The sequence below is a fragment of the Gossypium hirsutum genome, chromosome D01 (assembly GCF_007990345.1).
Source record: "Gossypium hirsutum isolate 1008001.06 chromosome D01, Gossypium_hirsutum_v2.1, whole genome shotgun sequence".
Classification (NCBI taxonomy): domain Eukaryota; kingdom Viridiplantae; phylum Streptophyta; class Magnoliopsida; order Malvales; family Malvaceae; genus Gossypium; species Gossypium hirsutum.
The window spans coordinates 41882150-41904109 of record NC_053437.1 but is presented as its reverse complement, the minus strand read 5'-3'; the positions used below and the strand labels follow the sequence as shown (position 1 = coordinate 41904109).

General features: G+C 35.1%; 1 protein-coding gene across 2 annotated transcripts in view; it reads left to right on the top strand.

The window, feature by feature from the left end:
* Positions 1-21589, top strand: part of LOC107921482 (protein furry) — a 39155-nt gene extending 17566 nt beyond the window's left edge. Inside the window, exons 3-19 of one of the 2 annotated variants that reach the window (XM_041086530.1) lie at positions 5406-5524; positions 6621-6666; positions 6920-6992; positions 7075-7132; positions 7375-7470; positions 8010-8127; positions 8216-8482; positions 14187-14288; positions 14464-14821; positions 14900-15013; positions 15300-15931; positions 16011-16207; positions 16606-16828; positions 17057-17176; positions 17368-18135; positions 18340-20226; positions 20352-20474. In XM_041086530.1, the coding sequence (XP_040942464.1) occupies positions 5406-5524; positions 6621-6666; positions 6920-6992; positions 7075-7132; positions 7375-7470; positions 8010-8127; positions 8216-8482; positions 14187-14288; positions 14464-14821; positions 14900-15013; positions 15300-15931; positions 16011-16207; positions 16606-16828; positions 17057-17176; positions 17368-18135; positions 18340-20226; positions 20352-20360 (5187 nt within the window). In that variant the 3' untranslated portion in view covers positions 20361-20474. Of the gene's footprint in view, positions 1-5405; positions 5525-6620; positions 6667-6919; positions 6993-7074; positions 7133-7374; positions 7471-8009; positions 8128-8215; positions 8483-14186; positions 14289-14463; positions 14822-14899; positions 15014-15299; positions 15932-16010; positions 16208-16605; positions 16829-17056; positions 17177-17367; positions 18136-18339 lie in introns of both variants that reach the window. The other variant, XM_041086529.1, reaches the window with a different exon arrangement.
* Positions 21590-21960: the final 371 nt, after the last annotated feature.

Genomic DNA, 21960 nt, shown 5'->3' with positions numbered 1-21960 from the left:
AACATTCTTATAAAGTTTGTTAACCCGAACAGACTGCCCCAACAGACTCAGTACAGTAATCTCACTAGAAGTGCTCTCAACACAAATCCTCAGGTTTTAGAAACAGTACTAGCTACATAGGAGTGTGTAGAGCCTATGTCTATCAGAGTAGTATAATGTATATCAAAAATAAAGAACGTACCCATGATAACATCAAGAACATCTCTATCTTCTCGGCGTCAAGCAGCATAAACTAATGTAGGCTGCCTCGCCTTAGTCTGAGTAGCACCTCGACCCAATGCTCTCTGTCTTCGGCCCATAACATTACCACACCTAGCCGATCCATGGCTCCTAGGTGGCTCTTGAACTGCCCTATAAGGCTGTGCAAAACTTGGTTCTGAAACTTGCATCTGCTCAGCCCGCTGTAGACACTCTCTAATACGATGATCCAAAGACATATACCTTAGACAAGCCTCCTCCAACACTCGCCCAGATTGTGCCTACCATAATCACCACATGGCTGAATACTCGTAGGATCAACAAGAACCCCCACTCTAACCTACCCATTAGGTTTGACCTGTTTATTAGGCCTTTGAACAGAATTAGAGGGCTTTGAATCCCTCTTATTCTTTCCTCTCTCTCGGTCCTTATTTTGGCACTCCACGGACTTAATTTCTTCGGTGATCTTCGCCTTATCCATAAGAACAGAAAACTCACGCTCCCTTTGCGGAGCAATCAGAACCCTAAAATCGTCTTCAAAATGGTTGCATTTCTCATACTCAGACGCCACCATACCTCAAGCGTAGTAACTCAACCTCAAAAACCTGGCCTCATACTCGGCCATAGATCTATCACCTTGCGTGAGATTTATGAATTCATGCCTACGAGCATCCACCACATACTTTTCCTAGAAAGTAGTCTTAAAGAAATCCCAATTCAAACGTTCCGCCTGAGTACCCTCCTCAACCGATAACCACCACTGATATGCCTCGTCGTGAAGCAACGAGACTGCACCTTTAAGTTTTTTCTTGGGAGTATAGTCTATGTCATTCATAATCCTTTCGGTGGCCTCCAATCGATACTCGACCACAATAGGGGTGACTCTAGTGACACCCCTAAATAGCTCAGCTCCATTGGACTAGAGTCGTTCAGTTACCGACCCACGACCCTCAGATCTAGAGTGGGGTCTAGCGACCCTCTCCAACACCTTCAACATGGCTTGGGACAGTGCGTCGTCCCCAGTCGAACGACTTTAGGACATAGTTTCAGTAGCAGACGAAACTGATGTCTCACTCGTATCTAAGTGTGACATACTACCCAAAGAGGAAGACTCAACTTGAGCCCCCTACGACCTCTACCACGCCCACGAATACCACAACTGCAAGTTCCGTGAGCGTTCATCTTAAATTCAAATTTGTCTACATTATAAAATTTTATGCATTAGTTCTAGTATTTATTAAAATATATTTTATGCATAAATTATCAGAATGTTCAGAAATGTTTTTAGAGGTTTCAGTCTCTAACTAACTTAGTATAGTTTTAGAAAGTACTAACTATAGTGTTTTCAGAATATTCTATCTAAGTTCAAAAATACTTACAGGTTCGGCGCTGGAGACTCGGTGTACCACATACTTTCTCAAATTGTCTAAATTATTTGAAAACCAATTCTTTTTGAAACATAATTTTGAAACCCAAAATTCACAGCATAAATTTTACAACCTGGCTTTGATACCACTAAATGTAACACCTCAAACCTGAGGTAGATGTTATGACCAAAACTGGAGATGTTACAAAGAAGAGTTTTGAAATCGGAGTCGTTACGATAAATCATCCTAGCTTTTTAACTCATATTCACTTATATCAATTTTCAAAAGCATTGTTTTATTATTTTATTTGCAAAAACATGATCTACATCGGAAGTCATAGAAAATGTTATTTTCGGAAAATCTATTCGTAATTTTGAAAAACCTTTGTTTTAGTAAAAACCAAGTTTTAGATGTTTGTGGCAAATAAAATAATAAAAAAATGCTTTTGACAATTGATATAAGTGAATATGAGTTAAACAGCTGGGATGATTTATTGTAATGACTCCGATTTCAAAACTGTTCTTTATGACATCTCTGAATTTAGCCATAACGTCTAGGCCGGGTTTGGGATGTTACACCACTCCTCTTTTTGTATCCCTCGATTGGATAGTTTTCTTGGCCCTTCCACAGGTCTCAATTTGTTTTTTCACTTCTTTTGACGTCTTGCTCGGTGCCTTCGAAACCTTGTCTCTTTTACCAACTCTCACGGGGCTAGCTTTTTCGTTTCACAATCTGTGCAACCTTAGGCCATTTCTTAGGTTCAAACCCGTGTAAGTCAGCCTAACTTTTGTAAAGTGAGAGTTCTCGATATAAATTTTCTAAAGCGTCGAAAATAAAACAGAAACAACTCAAAAAAAAAGTAATGAAATAACATAAAATCCACAAGAAAGCAATTACAAAGTGTTTAAGTCAATGCTCTCAAAGTATTCTATTACTTAAGTATGAAGTGGTTATGAGGGGGAGAGACTTCTATTTATAGTTAAGCTCCCCTAGATCCAATGAGACAAATTAAAATACATTAATGGTCGAGACTAAAGGCAATCTACAAATTAGGATTCTTAAGGGGTCTTGTTACAAGATCCTTTAAGATTACAAAATCAAATCTTCTAATATTACTTCTCATATTTAATCGGCTATGTAGATGGGCCTACGACCTCTCAAAGCAACGGGTCAATCCTGTTGGGCCAAATGACCCCTTTGTGAACAAGATGGATCTTTCAAGTGTGCCTTGGTCGCGGGCTCCCTTGCATGACCTGTGACACTAGTATTGACCTTCTCATTACCCTTCGAAAAGGTAAATGATAGTCTACTTATCCCATTTTCTCTTTTGTCTCTTATGATCAATTATCTCCTGTCGCTAGCTCTTTTATTTCTTCATTGAACTCTATTTCAATTTGTAAAACTGTTAGAGAGGCTTTGTGTATTCTTGGTTGGCGAGATGTAATGATAAATGAGATGATTTTTTTAGATAGTAATGGTACTTGGGAATTGGTTAATTTTCCTACTAGACAAAAGGTAATTGGATGTAAATAAGTGGTTACGCTCAAGGTTAATTCTGATGGATCAGTTGCGTGACTAAAAGATCATCTTATTGATAAAGCATATGCTCAGACCTATGAGGTTAATTACTTGGACACTTTCTCTCCTGTGGCTAAGATGACTTTTGTGCATATGTTCTTTTCTATGACGACTACATATTAGTGGCCTTTGTACCAACTTGATATAAAAAATACCTTTTTACATGGTAAACTATAGAAGAAAGTCTATATAAAGCAACCATTCGGTTTTGTGCCAAGGGGAGATGGTATGTGAAGCTATGTCATTTTCAAAAATCTTTATATAGCTTGAGACAGAGCCTACGAGCATGTTTAGATGTTATAGAAAAGTTTTTGTGGTCACTTGGTTTTATACAAACACTCGGAGGCAAGTATAATTCTACTAGTGGTTTATGTTGGTGATATTTTTATTACTTGGAGTGATGATGTTGACATCCTTGCTTTGAAATCATTCCTTTATAATTAGTTTCAAATGAAGGATTTAAGGTAATTAAGATATGTTATTGGAGTTGAAGTTACTAGGAATAAGAAAGCTATTTTCTTGTTTAAGAGGAAATATACCCTTGACTTACTTGAAAAAAACTACAAAGTCGAGATGCCAACCTTTAGCATAGTAATGGATTCCAATTTGCAACTTATGTAGAGAGATAGTAATCCTTTTGAGGATCCTGAGAGGTATAGGGGACTAGATGGGAAATTGACTTATCTCACATTTACTCATCACATTGGGTAGCATTAGAAAAAATCTTATATTACCTACAAGGGGTTCCAATTCATGATTTCTATATTAGAACTATGGAAACATAGGTATTGAATGCTTCATATATACAAATTGCGTAAGATTGAAGATGGATAAGAGGTCAACTATAGATTTTTTATGTTTTCTGTGTGGGAATCTAATTTCTTGGAAAGTAAGAAGCAGAGTGTAGTTTCCCAGTTTAGTGCAAAATCTGAATACAGAGTTATGAAACAATCTATGTGTGAGATTATGTTGTTACAATAGTTATTGAATGAACTAAGTTTTAAAGTGTCATTACTAGAAAAAAAATGGCGTGACAATCAAGTTGCTCTCCATATATCTTTCGATCCAGTAGTTCATGAGCGAACCAAGCATATTGAAGTCGACTGTCATTTCATTCGTGAGAAGATTCAATAAAAACTTATATCAACGAGTTATGTCAAAATAAGAGATCTATTAGGAGATATCTTTTAGAAACCTCTTAATGGGCCTCGTATTAATTATATTTGTAACAAGATGGACAAGATTAATATCCATGCTCCAGCTTGAGGGAAAGTGTTAAAGAATGTGTAGATATGTAATTGTAGGTTAGTTAATTATTAGGGATTTGATTTTCTTGTGATTTGATTTGATTTTATTTCTTTCCTTACAAAGTAGGTTCTAACTTGTATATGTATATGTAGGGGTGAGCGCTCAATCGAATTGAGTCGAATCGAGTGAAAAATTTCGAGTTAATAAAGTTCACGAGTCCTATTTATCATCCTAACACAATTTGAAAATTTTTTGAATCGGGTCGAGTGAAATAAAATTCAAATTGAGTGAAATTGTTCGAGTTAAATTAAAAAAAAATAAACTTGTGAAATAAAAATATTGTTACAGTATAACAAATCCTATTTTAGAGCACATAAATCTGAAACCATATATATTTGAAAAATATTTCAAGGCAAAATAAAAAAAAAGATACTTGAGTATGATAAACTTGAATCATTAATTAGGTCCACAAAATTATTATTTAGAAAAATTTTAAAATTTGAACTTTTTTTAGATATTTTTTAGAATTTTAAAAAAAATTATAATTTTTTTAAAAATATAAAATTTGAAATTTTTATAAATATTTTGAATTTAAAAATTCTTTTTAATTTTTGAAAAATATTTTAATTTTATTTGTAATTTTTGTTAAGAGGAATCAATATGCTTATTTTCAAAGTTGATAGAGACTAAAAATGTATTTACACAATTCTATGATTTAAATTATTTGAGTTATTCAAATTGTGAAATTCAACTAGACTCGAACTCGAAACTCGAACTGAGTTATTCGAGTTGACAATAATTCCAATAAATCTATTCGATTAACTCGAAATTTAACTTATTTTTTTTATTTTTTTCAAATCAAATCGAGTTTTGCTCACCCCTATATATATGTATTATTTGATGGTGTATAATACATAGAATTTCATTCTCTCATTCTCCTAGTGTTTTGTTATTTCGGTTCTAGCATTTCATACACTCAATAATATATTTATGTTCTTCCTATTGAATTTTTAGGATGGACAGTGTCTTCGACCATCCGACCCTGCTTATGAACAAGTACTAGATTCCTTGGCTATGGTTGCACAACATACGCCTGTTCCTCTTTTAGAAGCCCTTCTAAGATGGCGAGAAAGGTGAATCATTTTCTTATTTACTTTACCATTTAACTCTTCTTACAAATTCTTATTCTAAAATCCCTTATTAGTTTCTAATAGTGATTTGTCTTAGTATCATTTGTCTCTTATATTATTTTTAACTGCAATATTATTGATCGAAATTGATAGTTTAATACTACTTTTCATACAAAAAAAAAAAGAGTGGAAAAGTTCAAAGGATCCACTATCATATATACATACACACACGCACACAAAACTATGAGGCTTTTTATGTAAAAGTTGACAATACCTCACAGGTTTGGTACGAGTCTCAATGGTACTAGAGAAACAACCAATAAGAATATAAGAGCCATGTGTCGTGTGGGAGCCACCTCTAAAATGATGTGATCCTAGCATTGTTTACTTTATGTTGAGCTTGACAAGGATGCCAAACTTTAATCGAAGAGGAGCTTGTAACACCTTAATACTATGTTGGGAAACTTTGAAGATCTACTATGATAGATATGTAAAGTTTAAGTCCATGCCTGCGGTGCACATTTGGGAAAAAATCGTCAAACTTTTAGTTTGAAGTGGACAGTACCTTGTAAGTTATTGTGGGTATCTAAAAGTGGTATCAAATCAATCAAGTTAGAATATGGGAGGTAAATGCTATATCATGAGAACTACCTCTAAAACCCTGAGGGAGATAAGTGCTACATAATGAGAGCCATCTCTAGAATCCTAGCTCTTTAACTGATTTTGGTTTCGTATGTTTTATGTTGGGTTTAGCTGAGATGTCAAGCTTTAATAGAGGAGTTCGTAACACCCCAATCCCAGTTTGAAAAACTTTTAGGATTTGTAATAATTTATACGTGGAGACTTAAACCAATACTTGTGAAGTGCCTTTAGTGGGACAAAATAATAAGGCTTTTGAGTCAAAGTGGACTGTACTTTACAGGTTAAGTACAGGTATCAACATACTTAATTCAACAATCAATAATCAATCATCTTAAGTTTTCTTTAAGCCAATGTGAAGTTAATGTTGTTTAATCAAGGCATATGGTCATTAATTCTAATTGTTTTATGACTATAGGATTTCATTGTCTTACTTTTGCTTTTGTGATCTTGGTTGTAGTGAACCCCCAAAGGGTGCAAATGATGCATCTACTTTCCAGAGAAAGGTTTGTATTCTTTAATAGCTAATAGATTTTACTACGTAAAAGCTAATGTTTTTTTTAATTCATTCAATGGCTTGTAAAGAGTGTCTTTTTTCCATCCAAAAGAAAGAAACAACAAGTTAAAGGAAACTAAAAATGAATGTTAGACCCATTATAAAATGATGCTTACCTTTTATCTTTTTTTTTAAATTTGCCAAATGGTTTTAATTATTTTGCTTAATTCACTGTGAGTTTAATTTGTCTTCATGGGGACCAGCTTGCTGTGGAGTGCATTTTTTGTTCAGCTTGTATTCGTTTTGTTGAGTGTTGCCCGCAAGAGGGACTTACTGGTTTGTTCATTTCCATTTTTTCTCATTTGCAATTCTACATTTTTTTTTCAGAATTTGGTAAAATGTTAGACTTTCATTGCAGAGAAGCTTTGGTCTGGTCTTGAGAACTTTGTTTTTGATTGGTTAATCAATGCTGACAGGTAAGGCAGTGAAGGATGAGTCTAGACTTGCTCAAATTGAAGTTGTGGATTTAATTATGTTTTTTTTAGTGCTCAGGTTTTATATACAATTTATAGGCATTAGTTTGTATTCGTTGTCATTAATTATATTATAGTCATTGAAGTATTATTATAATATAGGGTTTGCATAGATTAATTTTTTGAACAATTTATTTAGCCTGATCTCGCTGGATTATTGATTTGAAAATACATTCTTATTACAGGGTTGTTAGTCAGGTTGATTATCCCTCACTAGTTGATTTGCGGAGTCTCCTTCTTGACTTAGTTGCACAACTCCTAGGCGCCTTATCTCGGATTAGGTACTTGTGTTATTGTACGGTGGCATTAGAATTTGATAGGGATGTTGTACTTGTCATACCATTATAAAATGGTTGATGATATTTCCCCCTCCCTATTAGTGAGAAATATCTGATGAAGAATCAAACCTATATGTCAAAAGATGGTAATAATGTTGTCTACTAGAGGACATCTCCAAGGGATTTATTCTCTTTTCCTTTTTTTTTTCTCGTGAAATGTCTTGGAATATATATTGGAAGTCTCAAATTAGAGAATTTAGGATTGAAAGGTTGGTATTAGGTTCATGGAATACCTTCTTTTACCTATTTTGGCTCAAACCCAATAGGTTTTCCATGTACTCAAAACAAAGGTAATATCAGTGGGTGAAGGGAAGAGTTTTTTTTTTGTAACTATAAAAGAGAATCATATTTTTGATTGTTTCTAGACTTCTTAAAGATCTAAGCTATGTTTGAAAACTTATTTTAAAAATAGGTGAAATGCTTAATGGTAGTTATCCAAAGTTATTATATTAATACGTATTAATTGTTCTTTTCTTTCACAGGTTTACTTCTGTAACTGAGCGTTTTTTCATGGAATCTAATACTCGTCGAATAGACAGTAGTGTTGCCAGAAGTGAAACACTTAGTATCATAAATGGGATGCGCTACCTAAAGTTAGGGGTATGATACATTTTGTTTTTATGTTTTTCTCTTACCTCAAAGAAAAAGACATCATGATGACCAGTGTTTGACAATAACTAGTTTCCAGGTTAAGACTGAGGGAGGATTGAATGCATCAGCTTCTTTCGTGGCAAAAGCAAATCCTCTTAATCGTGCTCCACATAAACGAAAAAGTGAGTTGTATCATGCACTATGCAACATGCTTTCAAACATTCTAGCACCACTTGCAGACGGTGGGAAAAACCAATGGCCTCCTACAGGTGTAGACCTTGCTATCACTCTATGGTATGAAGCTGTTGGGCGAATCAGAGAGAACCTCATGCATTGGATGGACAAACAGAGCAAACATATAGGTGTAAGGGCATCTGTTTATCTATTTTTCTTGGAATTTTGAATTGGTTGTCTGATAAGATGACAGAATAAAGGTTAGCCTCTAATTCTACTTCACAGCCTAGAAAATATTCATTTACTAGTTACACAGTCTATAGGAATAAATTGACTAATATCTAATAGATGCTTCTAAAGCTTAGGCAAAAATGAAATCTACTCAATCATAAAATAAATTGTGTTATTTGGTAAAGGAGATACTACATTGTTGAACATATTTTTTTATGTCACTTTGTTGTTGGTAGGTCTTTAGATGTTCTCCATTTTTACTCGTTAATGTTCTAGATTTCACACCCTAAAAAACTAGGAAGGAAATTAGTAAATTAGTTATAAAGGAAGAGAAATTCTAAGAATTTTGTTTCTGTAGAATTCCTAATATAGAGAGAGCAATAACAAAACTTTTATCCCTTTCCAAAGGCCCTATTACTCCTTTCACCACCAAGTTCATGATAAGTAGGGGAAGTGTAGAATTAGTTATTTTTAAATTTCAATGCTTAGTTAAAGTGAAAAAAAAGGTTCACTAAGACTCCCAACTGTGTAGGATTAGTTATATTTATATGTCAATGCTTAATTAAAATGAAAAGAAAGACTCACTAGAGCTCTCACTTGTGCTGCTTTCATGTATGTTTTCTTTGATTTTCATTATAACTGGAATTTTGAGATGAGCAAGTAATTCATCATTCAAGACACATTATCATTTAAAAAAAATTTTATTTACTGCATACTTTCTGTGAGATTATTGACAATTTCCATCAATTAGAATGCTTAAGTACCTATTTAACTACTTTGCTATACTTTATTTTGTTTCTCCATGAACATATTTTCAGGTAGAGTGATAGAAAGTTGTCCATGCATTTAGATTAGATGTGAATTTTTATTTAAAATGTATTCTTCCCCCTTTTTTTGTAACATTGTAAAGTTCTCGTATTGATGATGCTTGAACACTATTGTCGGATAATGTACTTGAGTATTTGAGTTTTGGTGGACTGTATATATCATATAGGAATCCTTTTTTTGTAAGATACTAGTTAAGTGATGTTTTTCCCTAGTGTGATAAAGATTATAACTATGTGCATAAGAGTCTGTAATATCTCTAGTTTTTTAATGATTAAATTAATTCTCTACACGATATCAGATATTTTTGGTTCTTTCTTGAAAAGATTTTTTACCAACTAAATTTATGGTTTCTTTTGTTCATCCAATTCCCAACTCCTTTCTTTACCCTTGTTTGCTTCATTTCTAAGCAATCATGTTAGATTCCACTAAAACTAGTTCTACTTTAAAGACTACCATGATTCAAAACACAACTACTTCAATCATTAAAAATTTGAAAATCATTTAGTCATCCTAACGATTGAATGAAAGAATTATTTAAATTGGTCCCCAATTTTCTTTATACATCTTTGAAGGGTCAAGGGAAATTAAGTCATTTGTTGGGCACAAATCTTCCAAAAAATATCTTAAATTAGAGGATAAGGATGCACAAGATTCCATGGTTGTGGAATCGATGCTTTCGGAGATTAGTGATATGTGTATGTTCCTTATCATTGCCAAGGAGATCTAGGATTTTATTAGGCTAAGATATTCCAAGGTCAATGATATTGTCCAAATCTTTGGAGTTAAGACAAATTTCAACAACCAAGCATTGGAATCGATCTATTATTGAATATTTGAGTCTTTTGCTAGGTCTATGGTAGGAAATGGATCTCTATTAGTGCATCCAAAGGAGATATTGCAACCTTAAAGAAGTTCATAGAAAAGGATCATATCTACAACTTTCTAAGGCCTCAATTCTGGGTTTGATGTTGTGAGAGCCCAAATTTTAGGGAAGGAGGATTGACCTTTGAATGAGGCAATATTTTATCACTTGCACTGAAGAAGAATGATGAAGTGTTATGTTGGACACATTAATGGGAGATGGATCTATTGTTGTCACCAAGATTGCAAGATTAAAGGATTATGGAGTTTTGCAATAATTTAAAGGTAGTAAGAAACACTCTAATTTGTCCAAGTCTTTTAATAGGGACTTATTATTGCACATACTGCTAGAAACATCTTATATAAGAGATAAGTCACAGAAACTTAATGGACAACCCTTAATGATTAATAGAGATGTGACAAAGGACTACCACATATGGCTAGTGCTTGCTTGTGTAATAAAGAAAACTCACAAGGTTGAATTTTTGAGTTCAACGAGGACAAAATTGAGAACTTTTTTATTAATGCCTCAAGGGAACTTTTTTCAATGATTTGTGCCATAGATTTCAGATCTATGGATCAAATGGCATTTTTATGATTCCAAAGCCATAGAGCCTTTCATAGCAATCTTCACACAAATCTTATACCAAAAAGTTTAAAAAAATAAGAGGTAAGTGAGAGAATGTTATGATATAGGAGATGAAAGCTCTTAAAAATAACAAAATGCGAGAGTTAGTAGAACTGTCGAGAGGAAATAAAGTTGTTGAACATAGATAGGTTTTTCCGATGAAGCACAAGTCTAATGGTTCAGTAGAAAGGAATAAGGCAAAATTGGTTGCCAGATGGTATGCTCAAACCTATGTCATTGATTACCTTCATATCTTTTATCTTATTGCAAAGATTAATACTGTACATGTCACGTTGTCATTGGCTGCAAATTTAGGGTGGAACCTACAACAGTTTGATGCAAAAAAAAAAAAAATCATTTCACCATGGCGATTTAAAAGAGGAGATTTGTAAGAGATTCCTCCAGGCTTAAATCTAGAAAAAAAGGTATGGTCTGTAAGTTTAAAGACCTCTATAGCTTAAACAATAATTAAGGGCTTGGCTCGAAAGATTTATAGATCTAACGACTACCTTGGGATATAAATAAAGTGAAGGTGGTCACATTCTGTTTGTAAGGCACTCAAAGTTAAGGTGCATGATAGTGTTGTTGGTATATGTGGATGATATTATCATAGTAGGTAATGATACGGAAGAGATGCAAAGTTTAAAAGGGTTCATGCTGAAAAATTTTGACATCAAAGAAGTTGGAAAATTAAATTACTTTTTTGGTATTGAAGTAGCACATTCAAAGCAAGGAATTTTTATTTCAGAGTAGAAACACTTGCTTGATTTATTGAAGCAAGTAGGAGTGTTGAGTTTTAGACTAATTGATATGACAATTGAGTAAAACTATACACTATGTGGTGCTCAAAATGATTTTGTTGTGGGTAAAGGTTCTTACGAAAGACTTGTCGTAAGATTAATCTATTTGACACATACAATACCAAAAATCACATTTGTTTTAAGTGTAGTCAGAGAATTTATACACAATCCAAAGGAAATGCATCTCAAGACTTATTTAGAATTTTGCAGTATTTGAAGGGTAATATTAAAAAACAATTTTATTCAAGTGAAAAAGCATGACTATAAAAGCTTATATCTACATTGAGTATGGTAGACCATTAGTTGACTGGAGGACAACTTTGAGCTATTATACATAGAGGAGGAAAAATAAAAATGTGATGGCAAGGTCAAGTGCAAAGTTAGAGTTCAGGCGAATGGCACTATGAATATGTGAATTAAAATAATTCTTGATGATCTAATGATAAAATTGGAAGGTATTCGATAAATATCGCATATGCAAGTATACATATTGTAATAAGTAGTATAAAATATCATTTCCACATAGAGTTATTAAATGCTAATCACCAATTATTATTCTATAACTCATCTAAATAAATCAACAATAATATTTTTAAAATTAAATTAATAAATAAAATTAAAAAAAGAAAACCTAATTGAATAATCAAATAATAATAAAATCTTAAGATTATAATTTCATCTAATGCATAGTTATTTGTTCTAATCTCCACTTTGTTTATCTTAATAAAGTTGATTACTAACATGGGTATTAAAAATTCCTTAATTATCTTCCATGCAATTAAACAACAAATTTAATCTAATTATTAAGCTATATTTTTATGCCAATGATTTAAACGAAATTGATTAAGAATAAATTACAATTTTAGCTAGATAATTAAGTATATTCTTATCTTAATTATAGATCAAGATTTAACCCATTTAATTTAGAGTAAAAATTATTAAATTCATACCTAAAATGTAAAGTCATTTTTCACCTTTGTTTAATTTTGTCAAATTAATAGTTAACCAAACTATTATAAAAAAACAAAGAATGGATAAATATGAACCCTAATAAGGAAATTTAGTTCATGCAAAAATTAATCATAAAAAATAAAAGCAAAAAAAAAAAAGAGATGGAGAAATTGAGTTTTTATTGATTTCTGTAAATTATTGATGCTTCAAAGCTGTCACAGCTTTTCTCTTCTCACTCTCTCCTCTTGAGGTTTTGCTTCTTTTTCCCTTTAAAATTTGAATCATTAAAGAATCGCCTTGTAATTATTTGTTAGAGTAAAAATTGGTTCTCAAAATACTCGCATCAAATGCAGGTTCTATCTAAAGTAAGATCTGTTAGAGTGAATAAATAATTTCTTGCATAAGTTAATCTCTCCTTTTTTCATTCTTCGCCTACAATGTATAAAAAATTTATATAAAACAAGTCCAAATCAACACTAATAGTATATTTTAAAAAACCCAAAATATAAATTAAACATAAATAATAATAAAAATTCATATAATCTATTAAAAATTAACCTAAAAACTAAACTTTGGTCCTAAAGTATAATAAAATAAAAGACAAATAATTCTAAGTTATTGAAGTTATCAAAAGTCCCTATGCAGTTGTATTGTGACAACAAACGACAATCAATATTGCATATAATGTAGTGCAACATGAAAGAACCGAACATGTGGAAAAAGATAGACATTTGATCAAGGATGAACTCACAATGAATTTATTTGAAGACCATTTATTTCAATAAAGGATCAACTAGCACCAAATAAATGTTTTTCAAGAAATTGTTAACCATCTTGGAATGGAGGATAACTACTCACCAACTTGAGAGGAAGTATCATATATTGTGATAACGTGAGTATATAAATTTTGGTGGATTGTATATGTTAGATAACAGTGTATATACCATATAGGAATCCTAATTTTATAGGATGTTAGTTAAGTGATAAGTTTCCCTTAGTTTTGGTGAAATAAAGATGTGTTTGATAAATTATTAGAAATTTTTATTTCACTGAAAATGAAAATTTTAAGGTTTAATTTGTTAATTATATTTCATCATCATATTAACTTTTTACTTAATATTAAATTTTCAAAAAAGTGTTAAATACAATAAATGAGTGATAGCTATTTATTAGTTAATATTGAAAATATTCTTATGATTAAAATAAAATATTTCTAAAGCTATTCCAAATAATCAATAACATTAAAATTATGAAATAATGAATTTTCAAAAATAAAATTTATTATTATAATCAAAATAATTATATTCAACAATTTATTTTTATAAATGCATCAAATAATTTTATAATATAAATTTAATTTTATAAAATTCAATATTAAAAATTTAGCACTTAATTTTTTAGTTTTTTAAGCTTACAGTAGCACACGGTCATAATGTAATCCTGCTTCCAAGATGATAATAACCTTTTTGTTTCAAATTTTTACTTTTTGTTGGAAATTTCTATTAAACATTGTTTTCATCTGTCTCTAATGTATTTTGTGCATTGTGATCAGTTTTTGTTTCTCTCTCTTTCACATAAACAATTCTCTGTTTTAGGTTGGTTATCCTTTGGTGACTCTACTTCTATGTCTTGGAGATCCTCAAATATTCCACAGCAACTTAAGCTCTCACATGGAGCAACTCTACAAGCTTCTACGAGTAAGTTGACTTTTATACACCCAGACACACACATATATCGTCTGGGCCTTGAGTGCTGGACAGGCACGCATAACGTGAATTTTCCAACTCTTCTTATGCTTTTAACCTCTGTTCATATTCATCAGTTTCCATTTCAGCTGTCCTCGTAATGAAGCATCTGGTACTATATATGCAGGACAAGAATCATCGTTTCATGTCTTTGGACTGTCTTCATAAAGTTTTAAGATTCTACTTAAACGTTCATGCAGCTAACCAACCACCAAACCGTATATGGGATTACCTTGATAGTGTAACTTCTCAACTGTTAATACTTTTGAGGAAAGGAATGCTAACTCAGGATATACAACATGATAAGCTTGTGGAATTCTGTGTGACTATAGCGGAACATAACCTTGATTTTGCCATGAATCACATGATCTTGGAATTGTTGAAGCAAGATAGTCCAAGTGAAGCAAAGGTTATTGGTTTACGAGCCTTGCTTGCGATAGTTATGTCACCTTCAAGCCAGCATGTTGGCTTGGAAATATTTAAAGGTAACTCATAACTTTATTATCCAAATAACAGTCATATTTTTCATACCAATCATTCGCCTATTTATGTTGTATGAGCAGGTCATGATATTGGTCACTACATGCCAAAAGTTAAGGCTGCAATTGAGTCAATATTAAGGTCTTGCCATAGGACATATAGTCAGGCTCTTCTGACTTCTTCAAGGACAACAATAGGTAATTCCTCTCTTAAATCCTATTGATTGTAGAATGAGTATTTAACTAACTAAATTGGCTTCTCATCATATGAAGCAAAAAAGGACAAAGAAGCTAAAAATTTGTGTATTTAGCATTTAGTTTATTTGTTTATCAATCAGTTTGGCAATTATATTTTATGTTTTGTGAGCATCCATCAAACGTTTACTTGCTTCAAGATGTGTTGGTTCTATGAATGCTAGGTTTCCACTTTTGACTTGCGTATTTTATCCCTCATCTGGATGCAAATGATATGTATGCTTTCCAGATGCTGTAACCAAGGAAAAGTCTCAAGGGTATTTGTTCCGATCAGCGCTTAAGTGCATACCTTACCTGATTGAAGAAGTTGGCCGAAGCGATAAGATAACTGAAATAATCCCTCAACATGGGATAAGCATTGATCCTGGTGTTCGTGAGGAAGCAGTTCAGGTACTGAACCGCATTGTACGGTACCTTCCACATCGTCGGTTTGCAGTTATCAGAGGGATGGCCAACTTCATCCTCCGGTTGCCTGATGACTTCCCTCTTCTGATTCAAACATCACTAGGGCGATTGTTAGAACTTATGCGATTTTGGAGAGCTTGTCTTATTGATGATAGACTGGAACAAGATGCTCAAGATGTAAAACGGACAGTGCAGCACAACACTGCATTCAAGAAGTCTTCTTTCCATCAACAAGCGGAAGCTATGGAGTTTCGTGCATCAGAGATAGATGCAGTTGGTCTTATCTTCCTTAGCTCTGTGGATAGCCAGATCCGTCACACAGCATTGGAGTTACTGCGTTGTGCACGTGCCTTAAGGAATGACATAAGAGACCTTTCACTTCATGAGCAGCTAGATTATAACAGAAGATATGAAGTTGAACCCATATTTATAATTGACGTGCTGGAAGAACATGGGGTGGGATATATTTACATTATTATTTCCTTTATTTAATCTCTATCAACTGCTATTCAGAACTTAAAACTAAATACTGCAGGAGGACATAGTTCAGAGTTGTTACTGGGATTCTGCTCGTTTGTTTGATTACAGACGAGAATCTGATGCAATTCCTTCCGATGTCTCTCTTCAATCTATAATATTTGAGAGTCCTGATAAAAATAGGTGGGCAAGATGTCTTAGTGAGCTTGTGAAATATGCAGCTGAAATTTGCCCAACCTCAGTTCTAGATGCCAAGTACGTACAATATGATAGTTCTTATGCATCTTTGCCAAGGAATCTGTTGCAATAGTCTCATTATGTTTTGCCTAGAACCGATTGGATGTTCTAGTGATACTGATAGTAATGTTATCAATAAATGAAACCTAACGAGGAATAATCTTTATGCCTTGGTGACATTTCTAGTACTGGTCTACTGGATGGGTGGAAGAATATAAAAAACCATGTCTATGGTCCATACATGTTTGCGGTCTTTGGGTTTCATTGTTTCATCTTTCTGCAATAAACATGAAGTTCTGAATGGTTGTTTATTGATGCTCACTTTCTATTTGCGTTCTTATAAAACTTTCCAGTTAATTAGTTTTAATACTGTAAAGATTCCATGGATCCTCTTCTAAGCCATTTTCACTTGTCAGGGTGGAGGTTTTGCAGCGTCTTGCTCATATTACACCTGCTGAGTTAGGTGGAAAAGCTCATCAGTCACAAGATTTAGATAACAAACTGGATCAGTGGCTCATGTATGCAATGTTTGTATGTTCATGTCCACCAGATAGTAAGGAAGCGGGAAGCATAGTTGCGACAAGAGAACTTTACCATCTTATTTTCCCCTCTTTGAAATCTGGATCAGAAGCACACATAGTAAGTAACAAGCTAATGAGATCATTCTACTTCATAGTGTTGAATGTATAGATGACATGAGCACACTAACCATGAGATACCCTTTCTGCTAGAGTATTAGAAATTAGGTAAAGTGTCGTCTGTATGCTTTTGCTTTTGCTTTTGTTTATAATGCTCTTCCGCTAGCTTTGCTACTCTAGATGATTCCAAGTTTGTTGCTTAATTGATATATTTTCCTTTTTAACTTAGCATTCTGCCACCATGGCTCTTGGGCACTCACACTTGGAATGTTGTGAGATAATGTTTAGTGAACTCGCATCATTTGTTGAGGAGGTTTCTTCAGAGACAGAAGGAAAGCCGAAATGGAAGGTATGTATGTCTGTTGTAACAGTATATGCATTTTTTTAGTTTTCTCCATATTTCAGGGTTTGTGGCTGCTCCTCCCAACCAGAAAATGTCCAATCCAGCTTGGGATGAAACCTATTTCATTTCCAATGACAAATAAAGGGGTAATTCTAGTTTACAGAATACTTGTGTTGACTCCGATGCTTTGGATGCAGAGTCAAAAGCAGACACGGCGTGAGGACCTTCGAGTCCATATTGCCAATATTTATCGCACTGTTGCCGAGAACATCTGGCCAGGATTCTTGGGCCGAAAGCCTGTATTTCGTCGCCACTATCTCAGGTTTATTGAAGACACATCTAAACAGATTGCAATAGCATCTGCTGACAGCTTTCAGGAAACACAACCACTTCGCTATGCACTTGCTTCTGTTTTAAGATCTCTGGCCCCTGAATTTGTGGATTCAAAATCAGATCGATTTGATCTTAGATATAGGAAGAAACTATTTGATCTTCTTTTATCCTGGTGCGATGAGCCGGGAAGTTCATGGGGAAAGGATGGTTCTAGTGACTATCGACGTGAAGTTGAACGATATAAGGCTTTACAACACAGGTCAAAAGATTCTGTGGAAAAAATTTCATTTGACAAAGATTCGAGTGAACAAACCGACACAATCCAGTGGGCCTCTATGACTGCTATGGCTTCACTTCTCTATGGACCTTGTTTTGATGACAATGCTAGAAAAATGAGTGGCAGAGTTATAGTTTGGATTAATAGTTTGTTCAATGAGCCTGCAGCCAAGGCTCCATATGGTTACTCACCTGACCCAAGAACTCCATCTTATTCCAAACACACAGGAGAAGGACGTGGAGCTGCTTCTCGAGATAGGCATAAAGGTGGCCATCATCGTGTTGCTTTAGCAAAATTAGCTTTGAAAAATCTTCTTCTTAATAATTTGGATCTATTTCCTGCTTGCATCGATCAGGTATGTCAGGCACCTTTTTCCCCACAAACAGCATATGCATTTCCTTGTATGCCAATTATACGATGTACTTAAATTTTAGGTTGCTTCTTGTCTAGCACATTTCTCTTAAGTATGCTAGTGGAATGCGGCATCATCCTGTTTTTTTTTTCTTTTCCTATTAGGCCTATGTTTTTGCATTTAATCATTTCACTTTGTGATTTTCAGTGCTATTACTCTGACCCTGCTATAGCCGATGGTTACTTCAGCGTACTAGCCGAGGTCTACATGCGACAAGAGATACCAAATTGTGAGACTCAAAGGCTCTTAAGCCTGATCCTCTACAAGGTTGTAGATCCGTCTAGACAAATCCGTGATGATGCCCTTCAGATGCTTGAAACACTCTCTCTACGTGAATGGGCTGAAGATGGCATTGAAGGATCAGGTAGCTATCGAGCTGCTGTTGTTGGTAATCTCCCTGATTCATACCAACAGTTCCAGTACAAGCTCTCTTGCAAATTAGCCAAAGATCACCCTGAGTTGAGCCAACTCCTCTGTGAGGAGATCATGCAAAGACAACTTGATGCTGTTGATATAATTGCTCAGCATCAGGTGTTAACCTGTATGGCTCCATGGATTGAAAATCTAAATTTTTGGAAACTCAAGGACTCAGGTTGGAGTGAAAGATTATTAAAAAGTCTTTATTATGTGACGTGGAGGCATGGAGATCAGTTTCCTGATGAAATTGAGAAACTCTGGAGCACAGTTGCCAGCAAGCCCCGGAACATTAGCCCAATTTTAGATTTCTTGATCACCAAAGGAATTGAGGATTGTGATTCAAATGCCTCTACTGAAATAAGTGGTGCTTTTGCCACATATTTCTCAGTTGCTAAGCGAGTAAGTTTGTATCTAGCACGTATATGTCCACAGCGGACAATTGACCATCTAGTTTATCAGTTGTCACAGCGGATGCTGGAAGATAGCATTGAACCAATTCGGCCAAGTGGAAACAGGGCCGATGCCAATGGAAATTTTATTTTGGAGTTCTCTCAGGGGCCTGCAACTGCCCAGATTGCATCTTTTGCAGACAGCCAGTCACATATGTCACCATTACTTGTCCGGGGTTCCTTTGATGGTCCATTGAGAAATACTAGTGGAAGCCTGAGTTGGCGTCCACCTGGTGTTGCTGTGCGAAATTCCTCAGGCTCACTAATTTCCATGCCTCCAGAATTAAGCATTGTTCCAGGAACTGCAGGAAGGTCAGCTCAGCTCCTACCAGGATTGGTAAACATGCCAGGGCCTTTAATGGGGGCTTGGAATTCCACAGGAAGTTTACGAAGCCGCCATGCTTCCAGGGACAGTGGAGATTACCTAATTGACACTCCCAATTCTGTCGAAGATATCATGCAGTCTGGGGTAGGTATGCTTGGTGTCAATGCTAAAGAACTTCAATCTGCTTTGCAAGGGAACCAGCAGCACTCACTCACTCGTGCAGATATAGCATTGATTCTACTGGCAGAAATTGCATATGAGAATGATGAAGACTTCCGCGAGCACTTACCTCTGCTATTTCATGTCACATTTGTTTCAATGGATAGCTCTGAGGATATTGTATTGGAGCACTGCCAGCATTTGCTTGTTAATCTACTATACTCACTTGCAGGTAGGCATCTAGAGCTGTACGAGGTTGAAAACAACGATGGAGAGAACAAACAACAGGTTGTTAGTCTGATCAAGTACGTTCAGTCAAAGCGAGGGAGCATGATGTGGGAGAATGAGGACTCTACAGTTACAAGGACTGACCTTCCTAGTGCTTCACTTTTGTCTGCCCTTGTTCAGAGTATGGTTGATGCAATCTTCTTCCAAGGAGATCTTCGTGAGACTTGGGGAGTTGAGGCACTCAAATGGGCCATGGAGTGCACTTCCAGACACCTTGCCTGTCGTTCTCACCAGATTTATCGTGCATTGCGGCCTAGTGTAACGAGTGACACATGTGTTTTACTCCTTCGTTGCCTACATAGATGCTTGGGAAATCCAGTACCTCATGTTCTGGGCTTCATTATGGAGATTTTACTGACATTGCAAGTAATGGTTGAGAACATGGATCCAGAGAAGGTAATACTCTTCCCACAACTCTTTTGGGGTTGTGTGGCAATGATGCACACAGATTTCATTCACATCTACTGCCAGGTCCTTGAGCTTTTCTCACGCGTGATTGATCGCTTATCGTTTCGTGACAGAACAATTGAAAATGTTCTCCTTTCCAGCATGCCTCGAGATGAGCTAAGTAATGTTGATATTGGTGACTTTCAGCGGATGGAATCTAGGTTATATGACTTGCCAGCAACTAGCGGCAATCTGCCAGCATTTGAAGGAGTGCAGCCTCTTGTACTTAAAGGCCTTATGTCCACTGTTAGTCATGGTGTAGCGATAGAGGTCCTCTCTCGTATGACAGTGCACTCATGCGACTCCATTTTTGGGGATCGTGAGACTAGACTGCTGATGCACATTACTGGATTGCTTCCATGGATTTGTTTACAGCTCAGCAAAGACCCATTGGTAGGACCAGCTTCACCACTCCAACAACAGTACCACAAAGCTTGCTCTGTTGCTGCCAACATCTCGATTTGGTGTCAAGCAGAATCAATGGATGACCTAGCTACCGTGTTTATGGCATACTCCAGAGGTGAGATCAAAAGCATTGATAATCTCCTTGCCTGTGTTTCACCCTTGTTATGCAACGAATGGTTCCCTAAGCACTCAGCCTTGGCTTTTGGACACTTGCTAAGGCTACTGGAGAGAGGTCCGGTCGAGTATCAACGCGTTATATTGCTCATGCTTAAGGCACTGCTCTTGCACACTCCCATTGATACGGCTCAGATCCCATACATGTATGCCATTGTATCCCAGCTAGTGGAGAGCAGTTTGTGTTGGGAAGCACTAAGTGTTTTAGAAGCTCTTTTTCAGAGTTGTACTTCATTGACTACCTCGCACCCATATGAGTCTGGGTCATTTGAAAATGGGACGGATGAGAAGCGGCTAGCTTCTCAGACCTCCTTCAAGGCTCGAGGTGGGACTCTACAGTACGGTTTCGGAGCTTGTTCTGGGATCAGTTCAACATCATCCACCGAGTCAGGTATGACACCTAGAGAGGTGGCTTTGCAAAACACTAGAATGATCCTCGGGCGGGTACTCGATAGCTGTGCCCTGGGGAGACGAAGGGAATATAGAAGGCTGGTGCCTTTTGTGACCACAATTGGAACCCCATATCCGGCAGGCTTGCACTTGTAATTTCAGTTTTTTAACACCTTTTGTCCATGTAGCTGATGTTATATTTTAGATTAAGCAATGCCTTATATCTCACCAATTTTTGATGACGTGTGTAATAAGTCCTTATTCAAAGGAGCTTGCTTAATCTATTATCAAACATAGACTTCATTGAATTGCAGTGCTATCTATTGAGATGATATTTTGCAGTTTTGAGACTAACTAGTGTTACCAGCATGACATTGATCATAGCGACACTGATAAAACTATCTCTATCATCATATTTAATTGAGTGAAACTGAAAAAACTAAAATATAATTTGAAAATCAATAATTGAACATAACAACACTGACATAAAAAGATATACCATCCTATCAAAATCTTATATATAATGTATATTACTAAATTATCAAACTATATAAAAATATAAAATATTTTAAAAATATCCTAATGATACACAAATTACTAGTAGGAAATGATCTTGAATTGAAGGTCGAGTCAGGTTGAGACTCAGAAGTTACCAAAATTGACTTAAATCTTGTTTTCAAAGATGTGTGACTGCTTAATTACACCAGTTGTCTC